Source organism: Plasmodium berghei (genome assembly GCF_900002375.2).
Source record: "Plasmodium berghei ANKA genome assembly, chromosome: 11".
In the NCBI taxonomy this organism is placed as follows: domain Eukaryota; phylum Apicomplexa; class Aconoidasida; order Haemosporida; family Plasmodiidae; genus Plasmodium; species Plasmodium berghei.
Genome location: NC_036169.2, coordinates 1,522,783 through 1,547,811, shown reverse-complemented (window position 1 = coordinate 1,547,811; position 25,029 = coordinate 1,522,783). Strand labels below are relative to the sequence as shown.

Genomic DNA, 25,029 nt, shown 5'->3' with positions numbered 1-25,029 from the left:
GTTTGATATACTTTTATATTTAATAATGGATATAGACGATTTCTTAAAATGTAACAATTTAAACATACAAAAAGATAAAATAAAAAATATTCGCCATAACAAAATTGGGATACTTTTAACAAATTTAGGAAGCCCTGCTAAACCAACTTTTTGGTCTCTATATAAATATTTGTCGCGTAAAAAATTTACATCAGAAATAATAATATAAATATATTTCTCATTAATATTTCCTTTTATTGTTCATAAAAAAAAACGTCTAACCACACATTTATGTACACACTTAATGTTAGTGTGTAAAATTGCTAAGTTTATATTTTTTTTTTAATTCCTTGCCCATCTTTTAGAATTTCTAAGAGATCCTCGAGTTATTAAACTCAATCGATTTATATGGTTTCCCATTCTGTACAGTTATATATTACCATTTCGGAGTAGTAAGAAAATAAACAAATCGAAATAAATCAAAATAAATAACATACCAAGTGGTATGTCGCATATTTATGTGCCTGCTCTTTTGCATGTACATGAGTATTACATGGTGTGCCGACGCATGGAGATATATTCATATTTTTTTCATTAAATACAGGAAAATCAGCTCTAAAATATAAAAATATATGGACAGAGAAAGGATCGCCATTATGTGTTAACACACACAATCAATATTTGGCTTTGAAAAAACGGCTATTTGAAAAGTAATAATTTCATAAAAATTATAAATGGATGATAAAATGTTCCCAATCTATTTTATATATATAAAGGCTCATTCGAGGATCCTAAAATACTAATATGAATATATAAAATATAGTTATATTAATTCATAATTTATTTATTTTTCTTAATAAATTTTTTATAATCATACATTTCTTCAGATACAATGATAAAGTCGAAATAAGCTATGGCATGAGATACGGGGAAAAATCAATAAAAGATGGTTTAAACATTTTAAAAATGTCAAATATAAATAAATTATTAGTTATTCCATTATACCCCCAATCAGCAGAATGCACTGTTGCGTCCACTTTGGATTGTATATCTGATCATTTAAAAGGGTGGCAAAATATTCCAGAATTAAGATTTTTATCGGGTTATTGTTTTAATGAAAAATATATAAATAGCATAAAAGAAAATATAGAAAAATTTTGGGAAAAAAACGGAAAGGGAAAAAAATTAATAATTTCTTATCATTCTTTGCCAGTTAAATATGTACAAGATGGAGATTTATACCCTTTTTTTTGTATTGAAAGTACAAATATATTAATTAAAAAATTAAATCTTAAAAAAGAAGATTATATATTAGTTTTCCAATCAAGAATAAAAGGACAAAAATGGATTAAACCTTGTATAGAAGATGTTTTAAAAAAATTGTCTACAGAAGGATGTGATATAATTGATATAATTTGCCCATCCTTTTCGTCAGATTGTTTAGAAACCTTAGATGACATTGAAATTACTTATAAACATATTTTTCAATCATATGGAAATGGACAGTTAAGATATATTAATTGCTTAAATTATTCAAAATTAGGGATTGATATGATTATGAATATTATTGAAAAAAATCTAAGTGGCTGGTAAAATTATTATAAAATTCTTTAACAAGAATAAATCAAAACATCAAAAAAAATTAAATATTCTCAAATTAATATTAACCATAACGAATATTTTTATATTTTTTTAATATTTATATTTATATATATTTTTAATATTTATATTTATATATATTTTTAATATTTATATTATTTTTTTTATTTTAATATCCCATTTTTTTAAACAAATTATTTATTGGTATGTGACAAATTATATTCAACAAAATAAAGGCATAACTTTTATTTTGCTAAAATGACAATATATGTTTAAGGGTTTACTATGTACATTCATTCCATGTGCCATATACATAATATAATGATATACTGCATATTATTATGCCTTTCCCAATTTATTACTTATTATTGTTATATTTTCCTTTTTTGTTTATTTTATTATTTTTTTTTATTTGATTTATTTCCCATTTCTTCATTTAACTACTTTTTTTTTGAAAAATTAATAAAATATTTTTTTAACTACAGAATGCATAAAAATAAATATTAAAATAACAACCCCAAAAAAATACCAAAAGAGATCAAAACGACAGAGGGGGTAGAATATCATATATTTTTTTTATAATAACATATAAAATTAAATTCTTTATATATATATAATAAATGAGCATATAAAAAAGCGAAAGAAAAAAGGAATATCCTTATGTTGATCCAATAAATATAATACTACATTATTACAATTACACAAGTGAATTTTTTGTATTATTTACAAAATCTCTGGTATAATAAGCATTATAATAAAATATTAATAAATGAATGAATAAAAGCAACTAGAATATCTTAAAAGATACTAGATTGCCGTATTTATATGACAAATTTAGTAATAACTTAGAAAACCCAACTAGTATATAAAAATAAAATGGAAGATCCAGTTACTCGGTTTTATAAATGTCGAAAAACATGTTGTGAAATGCTTGAAGATAGAGGATATATAATAACAGCACGAGAAAAACTTGAAAATTTTGCTGCCTTTAAAGAATTATTTGAAGAAAATGAAAAATTGTAATATTATTATATCTATATCGGCATTGCCTTATTTATTGTTTTATCAACATTCTTACACAGTACAATATATTTATTCAAAATAAATATGATATATTTTTTTTTTCCATAGACGGTCAAGAATGACCATAATCACAAGCCACAAAAATGATGCAAATAATAAAATAATTGTTTATTTTGTTGATGAAGTTAAAAAAACTGGAGTTAAACCTTTAAGAGAGTATAACAAAAAAATAAAAGATTAAAAAAAAAGCGTGCACATTAATACGTATATATCCAAATTCCATGTAAATTGAAAATATTTATGAACACATTAATGTATGTACACGAACATAAATAAATATATATATTTATGGGTTTTATTTTATGAAAAACTATAGGTTAACCGAAAAAATGGACGAAAAATCGATACAAAGAGCAATTCTTGTAACACAAAATACTTTAACACCTTTTGCTAAAGATGTAAGAATTTATTTCCATCATTTAATATCCTCTTTTTTTTCCCAATATGAGAAATTATTTCATTCATTTTATTATTTAATCATTTTTTGCCATTCCATTTATATAGGCAATCAAGGAAGCTGCCCCAAGACATATAATCGAAAATTTTTTGGATACCGAATTATTGGTAAATCAAATTAATAATAACGAGACGATTTATAATATAAATATAAAAAATTATAATAATATTTCTGATCCATCAATATAATTTCAATATTAAAAATGGGGAATAAATTTTATGCATTTATATCATTCTTCATGTTATAGCGTTGTTATTTTTTTCCTTCATTTATCTGCCTTTCTAATACCAGGTTAATATAACAAAACACGAACTAGTTCCAAGACACATTCCTTTAACAAGCGACGAAAAACGAAACTTGCTACAGAGATACAAGGTAATACGAATTTGCATGGAATGTTAATAATAAAAATACCATTTATAGCAAAAAATTCTGACTGTTAATATATTTTATATTTTTAGATTAAAGAAAATAAGCTTCCAAGAATTCAAGATGTCGATCCTGTTTGCCGATATTTCGGATTATCAAAGGGACAAGTACAAACAAATAATAGAAAAAATACTACAATAATATACATTCTTCTTTTTTCTGTATAGTAATGTGAAATATCTCGCATATTTAATGTATAAATCTTATATTTTTAATATTAACAATTATTTTTTTTACTTTTACACTTCTTTGAAAATTAGGTTGTCAAAATAATTAGGCCAAGTGAAACTGCAGGAAGATATGTCACTTATAGGCTTGTAGTTTAATGCATATATTTCCTGAATATATTAATTGCTTTATTATGCATTTTTCAGTATATGAATGAATATGTGCATGTATATTAACATGTTTTTTCTCCCCGACATTTTTTGATAACTTTTTAATTAATTTTTACTATCATTACAATTATGAACATTTTTTATTTTAATTTTTATTTTTTTTTACACTATTTTTTCATCATCTTAAAATTATAAATTATTTTTAAAAAATTATATATTTTTTTTTTGATATGAAACCTAGTATTATATATAAAGTCTTTATTTTCTATAATTAGATGTTGGCTCATCCTAAATGGGAAATTACTTCTTTGAGATTCCACGAAAATAGCATAAATGCTATGAAAACTGAAAATATAAAATAATAAATTTAGTTTATAATTTTTGTCTATTTAAATCGGATATATTAATTGGGTAATAGTTAATAATAGAAATAAAAAACATTGCTAGCCATATTAAGGTATTATGCACACGTTTATATGAGCCTACTCATTTTGAATAATCTCTTCAAATTTTAAAAAAACTAAATTATTTTTATTTAAAGAAGTAATATAATTCCCGAATGAATATTCTATGTTGTAATAGATATTTCTAAATATTTATCTATTGGATAATTCTAACTGGATCTCTAAATTTCCAATGTAATGCATTTATTTCTCGCTCTAGTTTGTCTGTAAAAAGTAAATTTTGTGTAAGGGAATATAAGTTTTCTCTTAACTGCAAAAAATCTGAAACACCAATAATAGTAGATGTAATAAAAGATCTAGTATATACCCATTTTAATGCTGCAACTGTTAAATTTGGAAAATAATATTTTTGACTTAAATAATATAATTCTCTTATTATATATGTCGCTATAGAGCCTCTTAGTCTTTTCATATAAGATGGAAAATGTAGCATTCTTCCTTTTGTTGTATAATCTGTATATTCAAGATATTTTCCTGTTAATATTCCAGCGCATAATGGAGAATATGCTAATAAAGAAATATTTGTATTTTGTGGTCTACATATTTCTGGAAATCCTTTTTCAAGATTATTACGACATAATAGATTATACTCTAACTGTACAGATACAGGGGGAGATATATGTAAATGCTTGCAAAGTTCATAAAATTTTAAAACCCCAAATGGTGTTTCATTACTTAATCCCCATTCTCTTATTTTTCCTTTTTTTTTAAGCTCATCTAATGCTTCTAATTGCTCGACAAATGGAACAAAATCGTCATAATATTTTGTATAATCATATAATACATCGCTATAATCACCTGATGATTGGTTTGGATAATATCTATCAGGCCAGTGTAATTGTAATAAATCTATATAATTTGTTTTAAGTCTTTTTAAACTATTATCTACACTATATATTATATTTTCCTTACTTAATGTTATGGTATTATTATTTCTTTCGTTATCTATTTTTTTTTTTTCATATATTTTTAATTTTTCTATCGCTTCTTGATCATTTTTTAAATACAATTGTTCTTTGGTTTTTAATTCTTCTAATTTATTTAATGGTGTCATTTCTTTATGCCCATATTGTTTATTTTTATCTAATATAGATTGATAATTTTCTCTATTTGTTTTATATTTTTTTGCCCATGGAATTTTATCAGTTCTACCACAAATTTTGGTTGCTATAATAAATTTATGTCTATTTGCTTTACCTTTAGATTCAATCCAATTCCCTAATATTTTTTCTGATAATCCAAAATAATTTTCTTTAACAGGCAAAGGATATATTTCAGATGTATCAAAAAAGTTAACTTGAAATTCTTCATAAGCATAATTAAATAATTCATGTGCTAATTTTTCATCAACATAATTACCAAAATTCATAGTTCCTAAACATATTTCAGAAACAGCTATATTACTATTTCCTAAATAATAATATTTCATATCTGGTTTATCCTTACCATTTTTTTTAGTGCAATATAATTGACTATATTTTTGAGGTTTCATTAAATTTCCATGTGGATATTTTACATATCTCCATGATTCTAATCCAATAGGTTCTTTGCTATAACCACTTGTCAATACATCACTTAACATTGGTTGCCTAAATATTTTATTATCTAATGTCTTTTTAGGTATAATTATTTCTTTACTATAAAATCGTTTATCTTTTTCTAGTTCAGACATATATGATGGTATTTCATCATTAGTATTTCTAAACATTTTATAATAATTTCTTCTTTTATATTCCCAATAATAATTTCTTTCCTTATCATAATATGTCAATATATAATCATATGATGGATTATCAAAATCTGCTTTCACTAATTTTATATTTTGATTTTCATCATAATCTAATGGTAACATAATCCAATCTTCATCTTTGATACCTTGTTTTTTTATATCAAAACTTTTTTCAAAATTTTCTTTTGCTTTTTGTAACTCATCTTTATTCCACAAACTTTTTACCTTTTCATAATTTTCATTATCTACTAAATATATTCCTTCTTCTAAATTATATATTTTATAATTTATTTCAACCCCTTTGATATTTACTTTTTTAGATTCCATTTCTTCAACATATTTATAAGTCACATCATCATTTTTATTTATATTGTTATTATATAATGAAATATTGTTTTCTCCCTTGATTTTATTTTCCACTTTTTCTTGATCCTTACCCATAATAAATGTAAAATTTTCCTCATTATTTGGTTCATTTGGATATTCTTTTTTATTTATTATGTCATAAATATTTTCACTTTTTTCGTTAGAATTGGTTGTAAATAAAATTATTTTTGTAACTTTTTTTTCGATATTTTTAATCGGATTTTTGTTGTTTGTTCCTTTTTTTATAAGGTACATCAAAGTAGGGTTTCTTCTTAATATTTCTTGTCCTTTTTTTTTTTCATTTATTTTACAATTTTTTCGATTTTCGTCATTTTTCATCCGAAATCTAAACTCATTGCCCCCATAAATGGCGCCTTTATATGTATGAAAATTATTGTTTTTTATCGAAGTAAAATTAACATGCTTACATTTAATACTAATTGAAATAAAAAGAAAGAAATAAACCAAAAAATATACCCATTTTAATCCACATTTCTTCATCAGGTTTAACCTTAATTTTTTTTTTCATAAATATATTGTTTAAAAATGAACACTATTTCCCCCTAATATACATTGTTCATCGTATTATCACTGTTTATCAAATGCTGAAAAATCAACCACATATATATGTATATTCTCTTGTTCTTTTTTTCTATATATTTTTTTATATATTTTACTATTCCTATACTTATAAAGGGCTTTATTTTTCTGATATGTTTAAGACTATTTCTACATGTTATTTAGAAGCATTATTTTATGGAAACATTTTTTTTTATTCCCACATATATCTCTTTACTTTTTAAACCTTGCTTATTTTCATAGAAAAATAAATCTCTTTTATTAGTATTTCCAATTTATAAAAATGTGGGGAAACTTTGCAAATAAAAAACGGATATATAATATGTGCAAGAAAAAAAAAATAACAAAATTGTTAAAAAAAAATGTGTGCATAGCTATTATTAGTTATGCTTTAATTACATTTTAAAAAGGGAATTATTTGTGGTATTATCTTTTATTAATAGTTGTTTTTTATTAACATAAAAAAAATAAATTCTAAAAAATAAAGTAGATTATTGAAAAATTAAATAATACAAATACAATGAAACCCTACGATGATTATATCACCAAAAAAGCTAGTTACTCGCCATAAATAAATGTATAAAGTATGGATTTTGAAAGTATATATGGATGACCCGATGTCACACATGGAATATATCCGTTGTATGCACAATTAAAAAGAAATTATATATATTATGAAAAAGCGCCATAAACACATATATTATTATATGAATTTTAGTTGCCCATTCCAAATGAAAAACGCGGATAATTTTCACTTTTTTTTGGGGGTATGTTTCTTTAAATTTTGGTTTATTGCAACAGAAAAGTCTATATCTGACGATTCGCCGGTTTCATCATTTGATAGTTTATTTTGTTCTTTAATTTTGATGTTTTTTTTTTCATTCTCAAAATTTGAATTTAAGACTTTATTTTCCATTAAATTATAATGGGAATCTTTACTTTGCATATCTTGAGATATTGTACTTGAAAATTTTATTTCTTCATTGTTTTTGATATTATTTGATTTCATAATTTTCATAGTATGTATATTTGATTTATTATCTTCAAATTCTTGCCTTTTTATTTTTGTATTATTTATATTTTTATTATTATAATTTTCATTGGGATGGATATTTAAATTGTTATTATAGTTAGGAATACGGTGAAAATAATTTTCACTTTTTATTATATTTTCTTCTTTCATCCTCCTCAATTCTTGATCAATATCATATTGTTTGTTAAGAATCAAAGTATCATTTAGAATTTTATTTTCTTCAATATTATTTTTGCCAATAATAGAATTAATATTTTCTCCATTCGAAAGGATGTACTGTTCATATTTTTTCACAATTTTTTCAATGTTCAAGTTATTTATTACCATTTGATTTATTGTAACATCTAATGATTTTTCCACAATATCGTCTCCATCATATTTTATATGGACAGGATTACTAGAATATTTTATGTGTAAATTTTTTTTTTTTAAATTATTTCTCAAATCATTATCTTCTTTTAATGCATCTTTCAATATTTTTAAAATCGATTTAACTCTTTTTTTTGCTAATTCAATACCTTGTAGAATTTTATCATATGAAATTGGTAATCCACCAGGTTTTAATATGCTTATTAAATTTTCATTTTTATTAATAGCAATAGATAATTTTGATGACATAAATTCTTCTTCATATAATGATGGGTCAATTAAACAAATTTCTTCAAAATTAAAATATGCAAAAGTTGTTAAAATTGGAGAGTTATGTACAGATAAAGATGTATAGTTAACTTCTTCTTCATCTATAATTACATTTCCTGTATTGTCAATATCAACACTGCTATTTCTAAAATGTAATAATGCACTATATGCTGATAAATAACATGAATCATATAAATTTCCATCATTTTCAATTACTGTAATGTTAATTAATAAACACCATACTTTTTTATATGGTATTATACAAAGAGATTCAAAATTTAAAATGTTACTAGCTTTAAATATTCTTTCAATTAAATTTTTTATTTCTAAACATTCATCTGATATTTTAGATATATCATTATATGTGTTAAAACTTTCTACATCTAAATTTATCTTTATAATTCCTTCATTAGGTTTTTTATCATATGGTTTAACTATTTCACTTGTTATTTTACATACTACTTTTGTATTTCCAATAGAAACTTCAACATTCCCATAATCCCCCAAAAAATATATCGACACATTTCGTGAATCTTCAAAGTTTCGACCATCTAATCGTAATTTATTTTTTAAATTACACCAAAAAAAGTTTGTGTTATTTTTACATGCCTTCATTTTTTTTTTTTTTTTCACTTTTGCATTGTGATTAAGCTCACCAATTACAATGTGGGGTGGGTGAATTATATAGAATTCTATTCTAGCTCTATATGCATATAATAGTATTTTATTTTTATTTGAACATATAAAAAATTGGTAATTGTGCCTTTTCAAAATCAGGCCCCTTATTATAAATGAGCCTTCATTAATTTTATATATATACCCAAGATGTTTTTATTTTTATTTTTACTTTTACTTTTTTTTTTTATCTTTATCTTTATTGATATATATTATTTTGTTCCATTGCAAGTGGTAGGGAAAGCATATGAAAATTTTAGCGTAAAATGAAGTAAAAAAAGATTAAAAAGGGAAAAAAAATATATATTCAAAAAATAAAAAAAATATATGGATATTTAAAGAGATATAATTAATAATTTGGAAATTTTAATAAAAAAAAAATAACACAAACTGGATACGCAACTCTCGTATATTTTGTGAAACTCCAATTTAATACCGTGCCCATATTTTGTAGTTTGTAATTAAAAATAAGAAAGTAGATAAATAATTTAACTAAAATATTCTAATTGTATAACGTATCATACCAACATAAAATTTAATAATAAATTTTTATATATTAAAAACATATATAATAAATAAAAATGAAAATATGGCATTCATTTATATTTTGGATAAAAAATAATAAAAAATAGGTTACTATTATAAAGGAAAATTATTATGAATAAAACATTTTTAGTTTATAATTACACCTTTTTTATGATGTCGTATGGGGGGTATAATGCATATTACATTTATTTTGAGAGTACAATATCATGAATTATTTATTTGAATATTTCACAATTATATGTATAGAAAATGATAAACATATTATATGAAATATTTTTTTTGTTTAATTTTACTTTATATGGTCTTAAAGTTAACAAAAAAGTATAGGTTTATAAAAGAACAAATGTTGCGAATATATATTTGTATATATATGTACATATACATATCCATACACATTTAAAAGAGATTTAAAAATTGTCCAATAATTATATGAGTAATGAAAAAAAAAAAATAATATTATAGCATTGCATATCCACACACATTAGCCATCATAGCTGTTGATATTTTAAGAAGATTTAAATGAAATACAAATTATATATATATTTTTTGATTACAAAAAAAAATATTGTATTTATATATTTTCTTCTATCAATGAAAACATTCTTTTTAATAATAAAAAATGCTGATGTGTGCAAATAGGGATATTTATGGACAAATTCATATAAGACGAATTTGGTCTACAATTGTTTATCCTTTTTGCTTCGCAATATTCGTTGAGGTATTTCAATTATTTTTTTTTCATCGCTTGTTTTCCCGGAATTATTTTGATCACTATCATCATTGATTGTAGGGAAACAGTAATTAATTATATCTAAAATGATGGAATTTATTGGAATGTGTTTTTTGATAAAAATTTTAGAATAAGATACAAGTTGTAAAAAGCGAATAGTTTTATTGTATTGATAAAGTAAATTGGGTAATTCTGTAAATGTATTTGGTGATTGCAAATAAAAAATTCCACAAAAAAAATTATAAAATAAATTTTGAAATTTGTTTCCTACAATATCATTAGTTTTATCATTTATCCATAAAGATAAAATTGCTCTGTTTATAAATATGTCTATAATTAATTTAATTGAATTAAAAGGAAGATATTTAATATTAAGAAAAATTAAATTTAATATTTCAATCGATAAATAAAATTGAAAAATCGAATATTGCTTTGTGTTATAAATGTAAGAATTCATTTTAAATTGTTTTGTATTATTATTGCTTTCGTCTTTTGTTTTTTTTATATTTTTTCTTTCCTTATTCGTATTTCTATCAATATTATAATTTATTTTTTTAATTCGCACTAATTTTATTTTTGAAAAAATAATGTAAAAACAAGAATATATAATATAATCTAATAAATTATATTTTATATAATTTTGATCATTTTCCATATCATTTATAAAATCACGATTTATCATTGTATTATTGTTTGTTTCAGATAATATAGGCTCAGACAAAAGTATAAATAGAAATTTATAAGAAAAATTATCACATATATTATTAACTATTTTAAGATTTTTTTTGATATTTAATGATGATGTTATAACAAATTTATTCCTTTCTTTTGAAAGAAATATTTTTTCAATATTTTTATCCATTTTATTTTTATAAAAAACTTGACTTGGAAAATAATTATATCCCCCTAAATCGTCAAATTTATTTTTATTTAATATGTTTTTAATGTTTTGACTTAATTTATTCGAGTTACTTAAATTGACATTCTTACATTTATCTTCATCAATTATATTGATTAAATATTTTATTATAATTTTTTTCATTTCATCTGATTCATTTTTATTGTTTCCATATTTGTTTTCAAAACTTTTGTTATCAGTATACTTATTATTATCTTCACCCTTTATTCCAAATTTCGAAATATTATTATATGTACCTCGGTTTGTTTGTCTTGATTTGACTTCTTTAATTTTTTCATTCTTTTTTTCTTTACTGAATTTACAGCTTCTTAACGTTAATATGAATTCTTGTTTTATTTTTACTTTTAATAAAAGACAAATTAAAATATAAATAAATGATAAAATATAGCATGATAATTTTTTATTTTCTCTTCTTTTTATATCTAATAATTTATTAATTCCTATAATTAATATATTTTTCATAATAATATAATTATCTTCATATAATGTTAAATAATAAGAATAAAATGAGCACATAAAATTTATATATAAATTTATTAAATTTAATAGCAATTCATCGGATATTTTTTTTTTCTCACTTTTTATTGATGGAAAATAAAAATATTGCTCCACTTTTAGTGATTTACTATCTTTATTTCCATTTAATCTGTTTATTATTTTATTTTCATTGTCACCGCCACAACCTTTTGCGATTTCGTTGGATAAAATTGTACTATTTCTTGAAACATCACAAGGATTACCCTTTTCTATATTATTATAATTATCATTGTTATCACTATTTTTTTTAAGAATAACATGTTCACACGTTTGATTTAAATTATACTTGGCTTGTTTGTACTCAGTTTGATTCGTTTGTTTTTGTATATTATATATGGCCACACTGGATTTATTATGTATCTTTTTGTTATTCGAATAAATTTTGTTTAATATATTAACATAAGCAGAACAAATGATAATAAAATTTTGGATAATAATTTGATTAAAATATTTTTTAGAAGCTTTTTTAAATAAATAACAAAAAGATATAAAAAAAAATGGAATATCTGAATTTTTCGAAATTGGCACATATAATAATGAATTTATAATTAATTTTATCATGCTATAAATATATATTTTTTTACTTTTTATTTTACTTAAATAATAGAATAAATATTTTAGAATTTTTTCTATCCCTTTTTCAATATTATACATTTTACAAAATTCAATTAATTCTTTCATTTTTTTTAAATTATCAATAAAAATGTCGGTTTTTTTTAATTTATCACCTTTTCCAAAAATAAAAATACTGGATATAAAAAGTTCGATACTTTCATAAAAACTATTCTCCAACTTATAGTCCTTAGTACTATTAGAATTAGGATTAAAGTTCATATTTGTAGTGATGTGTGTAGTGCTGTTGTTTCGTTTTTCTATTATTAATTTTTCTGGTTCGCCATTTCCATTGTTTCCAATAGTATAAGGACTTGGATTTTTATTTTTGTTATTTGTGCTAACTCTTGATTTATCTTCCTCTTTGATTTTTCCAATATCTGTTTTTTTTACTAAAGTCGAAATGTTATTTTCTTGTTGAAAATTTTCACATGTATTATTAATTTGATCATTTTCTATGCTCTCCTTATTATTATTATTATTATTATTATTATTATTATTATTATTATTATTATTATTATTATTATTATTATTATTATCATCATCATTGGGTTCGTTAGAAATTCCATTATTTATATCACTATTTACATTATTATCAGTATTATTTTCTATGATTATTTTTTTATTGCTATTTCTTTTCCTACCACCTGTTTTTGCACCCCCTCTAGATGTAATTATTTTTCGTGCATTTTTTTTACGTTCATTTTCTTCTTCTATTAAGATACTAAAATTTTTTTCTTTTTTATTAACGCCACTTTTTCTTCCATATCTACTTCGCCTTGCTTCTTCTTCTGTATTATCTGTTAATGTTATTTTTATATCTTGAGTTTCATTTGGCATATTAGCATTAATATTATCGTCTTTACAATTATTATTCCCTTCTACATTTTCTATATTGTTAGTTTGGGTAGTATCATTTTGCTGTTCTTGATCTTTATCATCCTCCTTTTTGGTGTTATTTTTTTTTTTTTTAACTTCTCGATTTCCTTTTCCATTATTGATATTATTACCACAAATATTATTTGTTTCGTCATTGTTATTTATTGTTGCATCATTAGTATCATTCTTTAAATTTTCTATTTTAATTTCATCTTTAACAATTTTTTTCTCTACGTTTGTATTTGATAATTTTGTACTTCGCCTTCTTTTTTTTTTTTCATTTTCTTCAGCTTCAATTTCTTCATTACCATCCTCTTTGCTTACCTTCACACAATTGATAATTTGTTTTCCTTCATTTTGTTTCCCTTCATTTTGTTCTTCTTCATTTTGTTTTCCTTCACTTTTGTCTTGGCTATTTTGCTCATTTGGTCTTTTTGTGGGATATTCTATATATTCTTGATTTTCCATGTCTCTTTTTGAAAAGTGCTCGAATATTTTTTTTTTTTTATATTTAATTTTCGAATAAAAGTGAGTAATTCTACTATGTATTGTGTCGTTGAATTTTTTTTTATAAGAAAAAAATTTAATTAATTTTAAAATCTGCCATTTTGTATGCATATCAATAAGCTCATTATCTAAAAATTGTACTAGCTTAAAAAAAAAATATTCAAATGGGGTTAAACAATATCCATATATTTTATTTAGTATAAGTACAACTTTTAATATTTTTATAAAAACGAAATAAAATTTGTGCAATTCTATAATAACAAGTTTTTTAAAATTTTTTATATTTATCAATTCTTTTCCTTTTATTTTTTTTTTCAATATCGTTTCAATATTTATATTAATTAAATTATCTTCAATTAGTGAAATAACCATTAATGAATTTTTTAGTAATGATAAAAATTCGAGAAGAAATTCTTCAGAAAATTTGTATTCTTTCTTTTGGCTTATATTTTTATCATTCATTTTTGTATTTTCCATAAAAGAGCCCATTGAGTTATCAGCATCACTTACATATTCATTCATGTCATTAAGGAAATAAAGACAAAATGCAAATCGATTCACATATATATTAAGAAAACAAAAAATTGAATTTAAAACATAGTAAATAAAATTATTATCATAACAATTTAATTTTTTTAATTCTAAAAAATAAAAAATGTTTATAAAATATACATTTTTAAAAATTTCTTCTTTTAAATGTATATTTTTATCATTTGTTATTTTATTTACTAATATACTATTATATAAAAAGTCACTTATTTTTATATTATTTACATTTAAGCATTCTATTTTATGAGGTTCTTTTTTTTTTTTTGAATGTGTATTTTCTTTTATTTCAACAAAACTTTTAAAATTGTCTGAGTTATCAATTTCTTCTTTCTTTTCATTTTCAAATATTATGTTATTTTCTTCTACTGCTTTATTTGAATTTTCATCATCTACATTAATATTATTTCTACTAGTTCTTCTTTTTCTTTCCCCTTTTTCTTTAGTATTATTATATTGATCTATTTGTGCTCCACCTTTTTTTTTCTGATTTTTTTCTTTTAAAACTAAATTTTCTAATATAACTTGAAGCTCTTCTAACGATACATTAATAATATTTTTACAAATTTTGAAATTTAGACTAATATTTTTTATATTTCTAAATAACATAATATATGAAAATAAATAGTAATCCTTTGAATTTTTTATGAAAATAGAATATATATGTTTTAGCCTTTCCTCATCTAAATATAGTTTAGAATTTAATTCCGATTCTTTATTTTTATAAAATGGTTCAATACAAAACAAGCTAGGACAAATTATTTTATCATAGAATTCTTTTAAAAATCTTTTTGATAATAATTTTGAACAAATGTATAACAAATTTAAACATAAATTTCGAAATTTTATATAAATAAATATATTTGTATCTTGCTCTTTTAAGGTGTTAAATATACATAAAAAAAAGTTTTGATAAATGTTTTTAGATATATATATTTTCAACAATTTTTCTTCATAATTTAATTTTTTATTTTTTAAAAATTCTATTAATAATATTGTCTTCAAATAAAATATTTTCAAACTTGTATATCTTATTACTGGGCCTTTACTAATACAGCATTCCAATAAAAAATTTATAATATTATTTAAAAGAAAATTTTTCCCATCACTCATTTCTATAAAATCTTTTTCATTTTCTAGATAATCCAAATTGCTACTATCATTTCGTGAAGTATTGTTATAAAAACATCTTTGTAAAGAATTCCCCATTTCATTTTGATAAATATTCATTTCATTTTTTGACATGTTTAAATTCATTTGTTTCCCTTTTATTATTGGTGGCGATATCATACTTAGCATAGTGCTGTTGCTTCGTCGGGTATTTTCATTTCCAACAATATTAGTTCCCATGTTGTTATATCCAACATCTATTGCATTTATATTTTCATCAAATTGGGCTGTATTCATTTTAAAATAATTTTTTTTCCTAATTTTATTAACATGAATCTCGAATAGTATATACCAAATGTTTTTTTTTTTGTTTTCATTTTTAAACAAATTTAATATAAAATTTAACAAAAAATAACAATTATAACTATTTAAAGTAGAATTATTATCTCCATATCTTCGTATTTTAATAAATTTATCAATTTTACTTATTATAAATGTGTATATTTTATATTTATTTGATTCGTTGCAAAACTCTAAACTTTTTAACATACACAAAAATATTTTATTTACTATCAAAATATTTACTTGGTTGAAATTATTTTCTACACATTTCAAAAGTGTATCTAAAATTTCAAGAACATTATTATCATAACTATTACTAACTATGTTATGAATATTTTCATAATAATTTGAACTAAAAGTATTATATGCATTTCTATATCCATGATTGATGTTATTATTAATATGATTTGTTGTACCATATATATCATTTAATAAATCAAGTATAGTTTCATATTTAGATTTTTTTTTCAGATTATTTTGCATGTAATTAAAATTCAAAATATTATTATCATCACCATTCCGCATCACATCACAATCTTCCTTATGTGAATTTATAAAATTGGAATTTGTTACATCTACATTTTGATTAATAATTGGACTACAATTACTATTATTTTGTCCTTGTAATACATTTTTTAGATTATTTAAAAAATAAGACCCTGTTCTTGAACTATTCAAGTTTGATGTAGATCGTCGTGATTGTTCATTTCTTCGATTGGTATTACTCATATTTCTATCTCTTCCAAATATACCATTACTAAAACTTCTAGAATTATTATTATAATTATTTGTATTTCCATCTTTGTTAATATTTAGGATATCAACATTTTGACGTCCATATATATTTTTATTGAATCCTGGCGAATTTTTTTCCACATTATTATATTCATTCATATTATAGCCAGAATCATCATAAAGGCTCTTAGAATTTAAATATAAATTATCACGACTGTTATTATATAAAGCATTTTCACTTGGCATTCCATTATAGTTAGATGATTTGTTGTCGTTTCCAAAATCAGAATAATCACCATTTCGATCATTAAAATTTAAATAATTATAATCGTTTGATGTTCTAGAATGATTATTATTATTATTTATGTTAAGACTGTTATTTTTGGATGCACTTTGATTTTCAAGTATTGAGTTATTTTCATCATTTAATATAAAATTATTTTTTCCAAAAATTGGACTAACATTATTATGTTTTTTATTAAAGTCTTTTTTAATATCACCTGTATTATAAGTATAATTAAAACCCTTTATAAACATATTATTATCGTCAGAGTTTAAAATTATATCACTACTAGCACTATTCAGGCCTTTAAAATTACCACTAAAATATTCCCGTTGCTCTATATTTTCTTCGGGTATTTCTCTTTTTTTACTAAATGCTAAATAATGTGAATCAGGAATAGAGTTAGATAAATTTGTATTAGTATTATCTAAACTAGAAATAGAGGAACTATTATTATTAGTTTCCTGTTTTTTTTTATCTACCATATTATGTGTTTGATTTTTTCTATCTATATCATAATTATAATTGCAAGAACTGTTTTTATTATTCTTATCTTCTATGTCATTTTTTGAATATTTTTTAGCTTGCTTATTTAAAAATAAGATAATCAAAAATATTAATCTTAAAAAATAAATAATAGATCCGTCTAAATGATTTCTTATTTTAATTATCATATTTTTCATTTGATTAATTATTATCTCAATATTATGTAAAAGAAATTCTTTATATTGAATTTTATTATCATCGTAAAAAATAAACTTTTTTTTTTTTTGTGTATTAAATAAATTAATATAAACATTTAAAATTATATTAACAAACATGATATTTTCATTATTATTATTGGATTTTTTATGAATATCTTTATTTTTATTCATATTAACTATTTTATCAGTTTCCTTCAATTCTTCTACTGGTACTATTCCGTTGTTTAAATTGAATATCGTTGTTACATTATTAGCATTTTTTTTATCAAACTTTAATAATGCATCACAAAATTTAGAGCTATTTATATCGCTATTATCCTCATTATTTTTAACTTTATTTATATTCCTTTGTTTTTTTTTTATAGGTAATAAATTATTTCCTCCTTGAATGATTGATGCTGTTTCAGAACAAATTGGGCTAACTTTATCACTAATTGGTGTTTCTATTGGGTCCTTTTTATTTGTTATTTCTATTTTATATTTTTGTGGATCTTTATCATCTATATTGCTACTATTGTTTATTTTATTGCCCTCATCATTTTCATTGTTTAAATTTAAATTCATATTATTAGAATTAGTTTCTATGTTTTCCTTGTCTTTTCTTTTTTTTTTTCGTTTTTTTTTTTTATCTATTTCATCATTTTGTATTTTGTTGATATCAACAGATTCTTCCATATTTTGATTCACTTCATTAGTAACATTTTCATTTTTTTTTTCATTTTTTTTTTCATTTTTTTTTTTTTTTTTTTTTTCTTCTGGATGTTCTTTTTCTGCAGAAACAATTAAATCATGTGCAATTTCATTTTTTTTATTTTCATCAAACTCAGACTTTTCATTATCAGCAATTTTGCTATTATTATTTTCAAATTCCATATATCGATTTTCAGTGTAAAGTTCAGAATAACCAGACGAAGAAGATGAAGATATATCGGTTTTTTCGTTATTTAAAAAAATTGAATTTTCATTAATAATATCAAAATTTTTGGAAAAATAATTCCAAAATATTCTATAAATAAGCTCTGAAAACTTTTCATTTGGGGTATTAAAATAATAGTATTTTGATATTAATATGCAAATATATGACAAAGAATTTATTAAATTATTATGTAAATTGGAAGAAATATTTGAAGAATAATATAAAATTTTTATAAATACTAATATATATTTTTTATATACTCTTTCACATATTTTTTTAAAATTATCATCTGACTCTTTTTTGCTTTCTAGCAATTTAAACTCATCTCTACTTAAATAAAAAGATTCATTTTCTTCATTTTTTTCTTGTAATATTTCATTATAAATTATTGGTATTAACTCAGTATGGCATATTTGTTTTATAATGTTTGTTATAAATAAGTATTTATTTTTAAATATTTTACATTTATAATTATCACACTGTTTGATTATTTCAATTAATTTTATTTCACATTCATCAAGAGAATTATATTGGTAAATAAAGTTCTCTATAAGTGTATTTAATTCATCATATCCTAATCCATTATTTAAAAATGATTCATATTTACTAACAATTGTGTCTATACTTATAAAATAATTTCCCTCCTCTCCTGTGCATGCATTTTCCATGTCTTAGTTCTACATCAAAAAAACAACAATAACAAAAAAAATAATAAAAAAAAACACCTTATTTATCAAATAAACAATTTTTTCAATAATAATGTGTCTATGTATATATTAATAAAAGATGAAAAAAGTATATGATCATGACTTTTTTTTATAAAAAAATAAAATAAAAAATAACTAAGCCATATATATGACTACAAATACACTCATATTTAGTTTGCTATCATTATGTTAAATCATATATAAATATATTTTTTATAAAAAAATGTCTCTATAAAAATCCCAAAAATAAAATTTAATATTCAAATATATATAACCCAATTTATGCAACATGCAAATATGCAAGGTATGTTATATTCACAATAAAATAATAATTTGCATATTATATCTTAATGATAGAAAAAAATAGAGAGAAAGCAGTATTACTTTTCTTTTATAAAGATTTTCTATATTTTTACAGGAAATAAAATGAATATGAAAAAAAAAATGGAAATTATATGTATCAAATATTCCCACAAAAATAACTTTTAAACTATGATTAAAAAAAAATATATATAATTTACATAAAAGAAATATGTATAGTAGCGCTTATGCGACAATATTATATCATGATATTATAAAGAACTCATCCATTTAAATAATAAAAATATTGCATATAAATATAAATAATAATAATGTTTGAAAAAATGCAAAAAATTGATATAATAATTGTAAAAATAACAGTATACTGTAATCATATAATTAAAATACGAATAGCCAAGTAAATAATAAATATAAATTGCATATATACGTTGCCTATTCTATAGCATTGAACATATGCTATGTTTAAAATAAAAACAAAATAAAAACAAAAAAATATAATTATTATTATATTTTTTAAAATTTTTAAATAAATACAACCATTTAATAAAAATGAAATTTCTTTTTAACATAAAAAACACAGTTTGACGATACGAACCAAGCAGGGGGAACTCGTTTGCACGGGGATTTTGTTGTATGTATTTTATATTTAATATCTTTAACATGAAAAAAAAACTTATAAATATTTTTGTATTTAAAAAATATTTTTAACATATCTAATTATTTATAGTCGTATTAATTTGAGGTTATATTTTCCATGGAAATATATTATACATAAATAAAAATAATACAAATTGTGGGATCATAAATATTACTATTTTTATTTTTGGAGATTTGATTAATATTGCCTTTAATCTCGAATAGCATTTCTCCTAATTTTCCATATTTGATTATCCAATTATTATATTTCATCAAAATATTTATCACCATATTTTATTAATATATATATGCTACTTATTGTCCATATATGAAGATATTAAATGTTAAAAGCTTATAGACATTAAAAATTTTAATATGAAACTTAAAATAATACAAAATTATATATAACTATTAAAAGGGAAAAATAAAAGAAGGCAATCATTAATATAGGTAAAAAAAAAAAATCGAAAAAAAAGTCAAATGTAAATGTATATATACACAGCTTGGATAATATTTTTATGTGCTTCACTAATCATGTTTAACTATTTACGAATTTATTTTTTCACAATTTCGTTGATATTTATAAAAATGCCAATATCATAATTGTATATATTCCACTTTAAACGATTCCGCTTTTGTTAAAAAAATAATAACAATAAATAAAGCTTTTTATAAGTGGAAAAAAAAGTATACATTGCAAAGAATAAAATGCCTATGTGTATAAAAGTGAACTTGAGAAATTCATTTGTTTATTTTTAATTCCCCTGTTCATTATTAACTTTGCAAACATTAAGAAAAAAAAATAAATAATTTTGTATATGAAAATAATATTATAAATTACTGTTTGTTTATATTTGATACATTTTACAGACGCCACATTTGTTTTTGTATTTTTTCTTTATCCTCTGAATGATTGCAAGCAATAATTTCTATGGCGATTCTTCGTCCGAAGAAGAAAAAATTGTTGAGACGAAAATAAAAGAGCCTAGCAATGATAACTTAATTTTTAAAAAGAGGAACATTAAAAATATAAGTAAAAAGGGTAATAATGATAATAGTGTAAAAAATATATTTAAAGATATTGAGTTTGAAATCAACCAAAAGAACATATTTATAAAAAAAAGAAACTTCCAGAATATAAACAATGAAAGAAAAGATACTCCTAAAAAATTAAGTAATAAAAATAATGGTCAAAATGTGAGTAAAAAATATGACAATAAAGGAATAGAAAATTCGGATAAAAGTGATTTTAGCAATTACTCGTTTGAATATAACAAAAATAATAATCAAAGTGATTCCAATTATAATTTAAAACATAAAAATACAAACGAATCTAGCAATGATAGTGATATTTCGAAAAATAGCAACATAAGAAATGATTATGAAGATAATAATAGATTAAATATGAAAAAAACAATATATACAAAAAAAAATAAGGATATAAGAAAAAAAGTAGAAAAAGAATACTATATGAATAATAATGATAGAATTTTAGATGAAATATGGTATACTAAAGAAGACGATTTTATTGATTCGTTTTACAACGTTGATGTAGAAAATACATATTATAAAGAGAAAAAAATGCAAAATAATTCTAAAAGTATATTAAATAGTCAAAGGGAAAAAATAAATCAAAAAAATGTCGATAATAATTTATGGGAATTAAGCAAATTAAAACAAGGGGGTGTTAATTCAACATATAACAAGTTGCAGCTAGAGCGAATCAATGAAGCTAATAATACTAACGAAGTTAAAAAAATTGTTTTAATTAGGCAAGTAACGCCATTTTTTATTGACAAAATGAAAAATTCAAACACGAGGAATAATACCGATATGCACAAAAATGATCCAAACATAAAAGAAATAGATAATTTTAATAGTTATATATTTGATATGAAAAATAACTCCACGTCTTACTTTAATGTTGTTAAAGACGAAACATGTGATTTTGTAAAATCAGCAAAAAAAGGTAGCGAATTTTTAAAATATTTTAAAAATGAAAGTGAGAAATCGAAAGGACGAGATAGATATTGGGAAATCGAAAGAAGCAAATTAGGAGAACTATTAAAAATTTATAGAAATAAAAGTAGCAAAGAAACAGATTCAAATACAAATCAATATAATATGAACATGAAACTAGATAAAGTCGATGTAGAAGACGAAGAAAATAGACACAAAGAAGATGTTTTTGACTATAAAAAAGATAAAATGTATAGTATTAATTTTGACATAAGAAATAATAAAAAAAATACATTAAAGGATAAAGAAGATTTATTAAAATTGAAAGAATCATTACCTATTTATAAATCAAAAAAAGAATTATTAGATGCAGTATATAATAACAATATTATAATAATTGTTGGAGAAACAGGTTCAGGAAAAACAACACAAATCGTTCAATATCTATATGACGAAGGATATCATAAAAATGGAATTATTTGTTGTACACAACCAAGAAGAGTTGCAGCAGTTTCAGTTGCTTATCGTGTGTCATATGAAATGAATGTAGAAATAGGATCTTTAGTTGGGTATACAATTCGATTTGAAGATAATACAAGTAAACAAACAAAAATAAGATATGTTACAGATGGTATATTATTAAGAGAAACCTTAAATGATCAAGATTTAGATAAATATAGTGTTATTATTATGGATGAGGCACATGAAAGATCTATTAACACAGATGTTTTGTTAGGTATATTAAAAAATATATGTTTAAAAAGAAATGATTTAAAATTAATAGTTACATCTGCAACTATAGATTCTAAAAAATTTTCAGAATTTTTTGGAAATGCACCAATTTACAATATTCAAGGAAGAACATTCAAAGTACATTTAGAATATTTAAGAACTCCATGTAATGATTATATTGAATGTGCTGTTCAAAAAGCAATTGAGATACATTTTTCTGATAATAGTTATGATCAAAATTTTGGAGATATTTTAATTTTTATGACGGGCCAAGATGACATTAATGCTACATGTTATCTATTAAGTGAGCGATTTTATGAAGTATATGAATCATACAAAGAATCGAATAGTAATAAGAAAGAAACGATAAGTAAAATAAAAAATATAATTAATAATAAAAAGGATAACAATATTAATGATGAAAAAAACACAAGTATTGACAATGGAAAATTAAATTTGGAAATGTCTGAAACAAATAAAGATCAAGTTACACGTGATCAAATTGATATATCTAGTCATATATCTCCATTTTATATTTTCCCAATATATTCACAATTATCTAGTGAACAGCAAAGTAAAATATTTCAAAAGTATGATCTCAGAAAAATAATAGTTTCAACTAATATAGCTGAAACATCTCTAACATTAGATGGAATAAAATATGTAATTGATACAGGATATTGTAAACTTAAAGTATATAATCAAAAAATTGGAATGGATGTTTTACAAATAACCCCTATTTCGCAAGCAAATGCTAATCAACGATCAGGAAGAGCAGGAAGAACCGGAGCTGGAATATGTTATCGTTTATATACAGAAAATACATTTTTATGTGATCTATATCCAAATAATATTCCAGAAATACAAAGAAGTAATCTATCAAATGTAGTATTGTTATTAAAATCATTAAATGTTGAAAATATATTTGAATTTGATTTCATTGATGCACCAAGTAAAGAAAGTATTATAAGTTCTTTACATGAATTATGGGTATTAGGTGCTATAAATAATGAAGGGAATTTAACCGAAACGGGGAAAAAAATGATACTTTTTCCTTTAGACCCTCCTTTATCAAAAATTATTATATACAGTGAAAAATTTGCATGTACTAAAGAAATATTAATTATAGTTAGTATGCTTTCTTCACCGTCTATTTTTATAGAAACAAAAGAAAATACAGAAACAGTTGAGTCAAAAAAAGAAAAATTTGCAGTACCAGAAAGTGATCATTTAACATTATTAAATATTTATTTACAATGGCGGGTTCATGATTATTCTTATACTTGGTGCAATAAAAATTTTATTCAATATAAATCGTTAAATAAAGCAAAAGAAGTATATTCTCAATTAAGTGATATTATTAAATCTTTACGTATTAAAAATATATCATGTAATAATAAATGGGACTTAGTAAGAAAAACTATTTGTTCTGGATATTTTCATAATGCTGCTAAATTAAAATCATTTTCAGAATATATAAATTTAACAACTAATGTAGCTTGCCATGTCCATCCCAATTCTTCTTTATATAATATTGGATATACACCTGACTATGTCATATACCAGGAAATTGTTTTTACCACAAAGGAGTACATGCGAAATGTCACTACAGTGGATCCTGAGTGGCTTTGTGAATTAGGTCCCCTCTTTTTTTACATGAAAAACGCGTGATAATGTGATATCATGATTTTCGATCAATTTTCAGCGATTTTCACAATTTTTCAAAAAATATCACCAATTTTAGTAACGCTTATACATTTTTCTCTTAAATGGTGGACATGAAATAATACATGCAGCTATTTTTTTATACCATATTAAATATTCCTTGTTAATATTTTTTTATTATTACGTTTTTTAATGTTTTGGGATGTTGCAAACAATAAATAACACTATTTATATATTCACATGCACACAATGTATTATGTGCATGCATATGTA

At 21.8% G+C, this 25,029-nt stretch overlaps 6 protein-coding genes across 6 annotated transcripts; 3 read left to right on the top strand and 3 right to left on the bottom strand.

Annotated features, from left to right (window-relative positions):
- Window positions 1–25: 25 nt before the first annotated feature.
- Window positions 26–1,572, top strand: PBANKA_1140700 (ferrochelatase; the record flags this gene model as incomplete). The annotated part of the gene is made up of 4 exons (XM_034565970.1): window positions 26–176; window positions 345–431; window positions 584–689; window positions 867–1,572. 4 exons carry the CDS (start codon window positions 26–28, stop codon window positions 1,570–1,572), a joined length of 1,050 nt encoding a protein of 349 aa, XP_034422613.1.
- An 882-nt stretch (window positions 1,573–2,454) lies between these two features.
- Window positions 2,455–3,873, top strand: PBANKA_1140600 (DNA-directed RNA polymerases I, II, and III subunit RPABC1, putative; the record flags this gene model as incomplete). The annotated part of the gene is made up of 7 exons (XM_034565969.1): window positions 2,455–2,597; window positions 2,710–2,817; window positions 2,978–3,059; window positions 3,166–3,225; window positions 3,410–3,493; window positions 3,580–3,654; window positions 3,808–3,873. 7 exons carry the CDS (start codon window positions 2,455–2,457, stop codon window positions 3,871–3,873), a joined length of 618 nt encoding a protein of 205 aa, XP_034422612.1.
- A 612-nt stretch (window positions 3,874–4,485) lies between these two features.
- Window positions 4,486–6,945, bottom strand: PBANKA_1140500 (aldehyde reductase, putative; the record flags this gene model as incomplete). Its single annotated transcript, XM_034565968.1, has 1 exon — window positions 4,486–6,945. The coding sequence occupies one exon, from the start codon at window positions 6,943–6,945 to the stop codon at window positions 4,486–4,488; it is 2,460 nt and encodes an 819-aa protein (XP_034422611.1).
- Window positions 6,946–7,774: 829 nt separating this feature from the next.
- PBANKA_1140400 (exosome complex component RRP45, putative) lies at window positions 7,775–9,310 on the bottom strand (the record flags this gene model as incomplete). The annotated part of the gene is made up of 1 exon (XM_034565967.1): window positions 7,775–9,310. One exon carries the CDS (start codon window positions 9,308–9,310, stop codon window positions 7,775–7,777), a length of 1,536 nt encoding a protein of 511 aa, XP_034422610.1.
- A 1,283-nt stretch (window positions 9,311–10,593) lies between these two features.
- On the bottom strand, window positions 10,594–19,404 carry PBANKA_1140300 (conserved Plasmodium protein, unknown function; the record flags this gene model as incomplete). The annotated part of the gene is made up of 1 exon (XM_034565966.1): window positions 10,594–19,404. One exon carries the CDS (start codon window positions 19,402–19,404, stop codon window positions 10,594–10,596), a length of 8,811 nt encoding a protein of 2,936 aa, XP_034422609.1.
- A 1,905-nt stretch (window positions 19,405–21,309) lies between these two features.
- PBANKA_1140200 (pre-mRNA-splicing factor ATP-dependent RNA helicase PRP16, putative) lies at window positions 21,310–24,762 on the top strand (the record flags this gene model as incomplete). Its single annotated transcript, XM_034565965.1, has 1 exon — window positions 21,310–24,762. The coding sequence occupies one exon, from the start codon at window positions 21,310–21,312 to the stop codon at window positions 24,760–24,762; it is 3,453 nt and encodes a 1,150-aa protein (XP_034422608.1).
- Window positions 24,763–25,029: the final 267 nt, after the last annotated feature.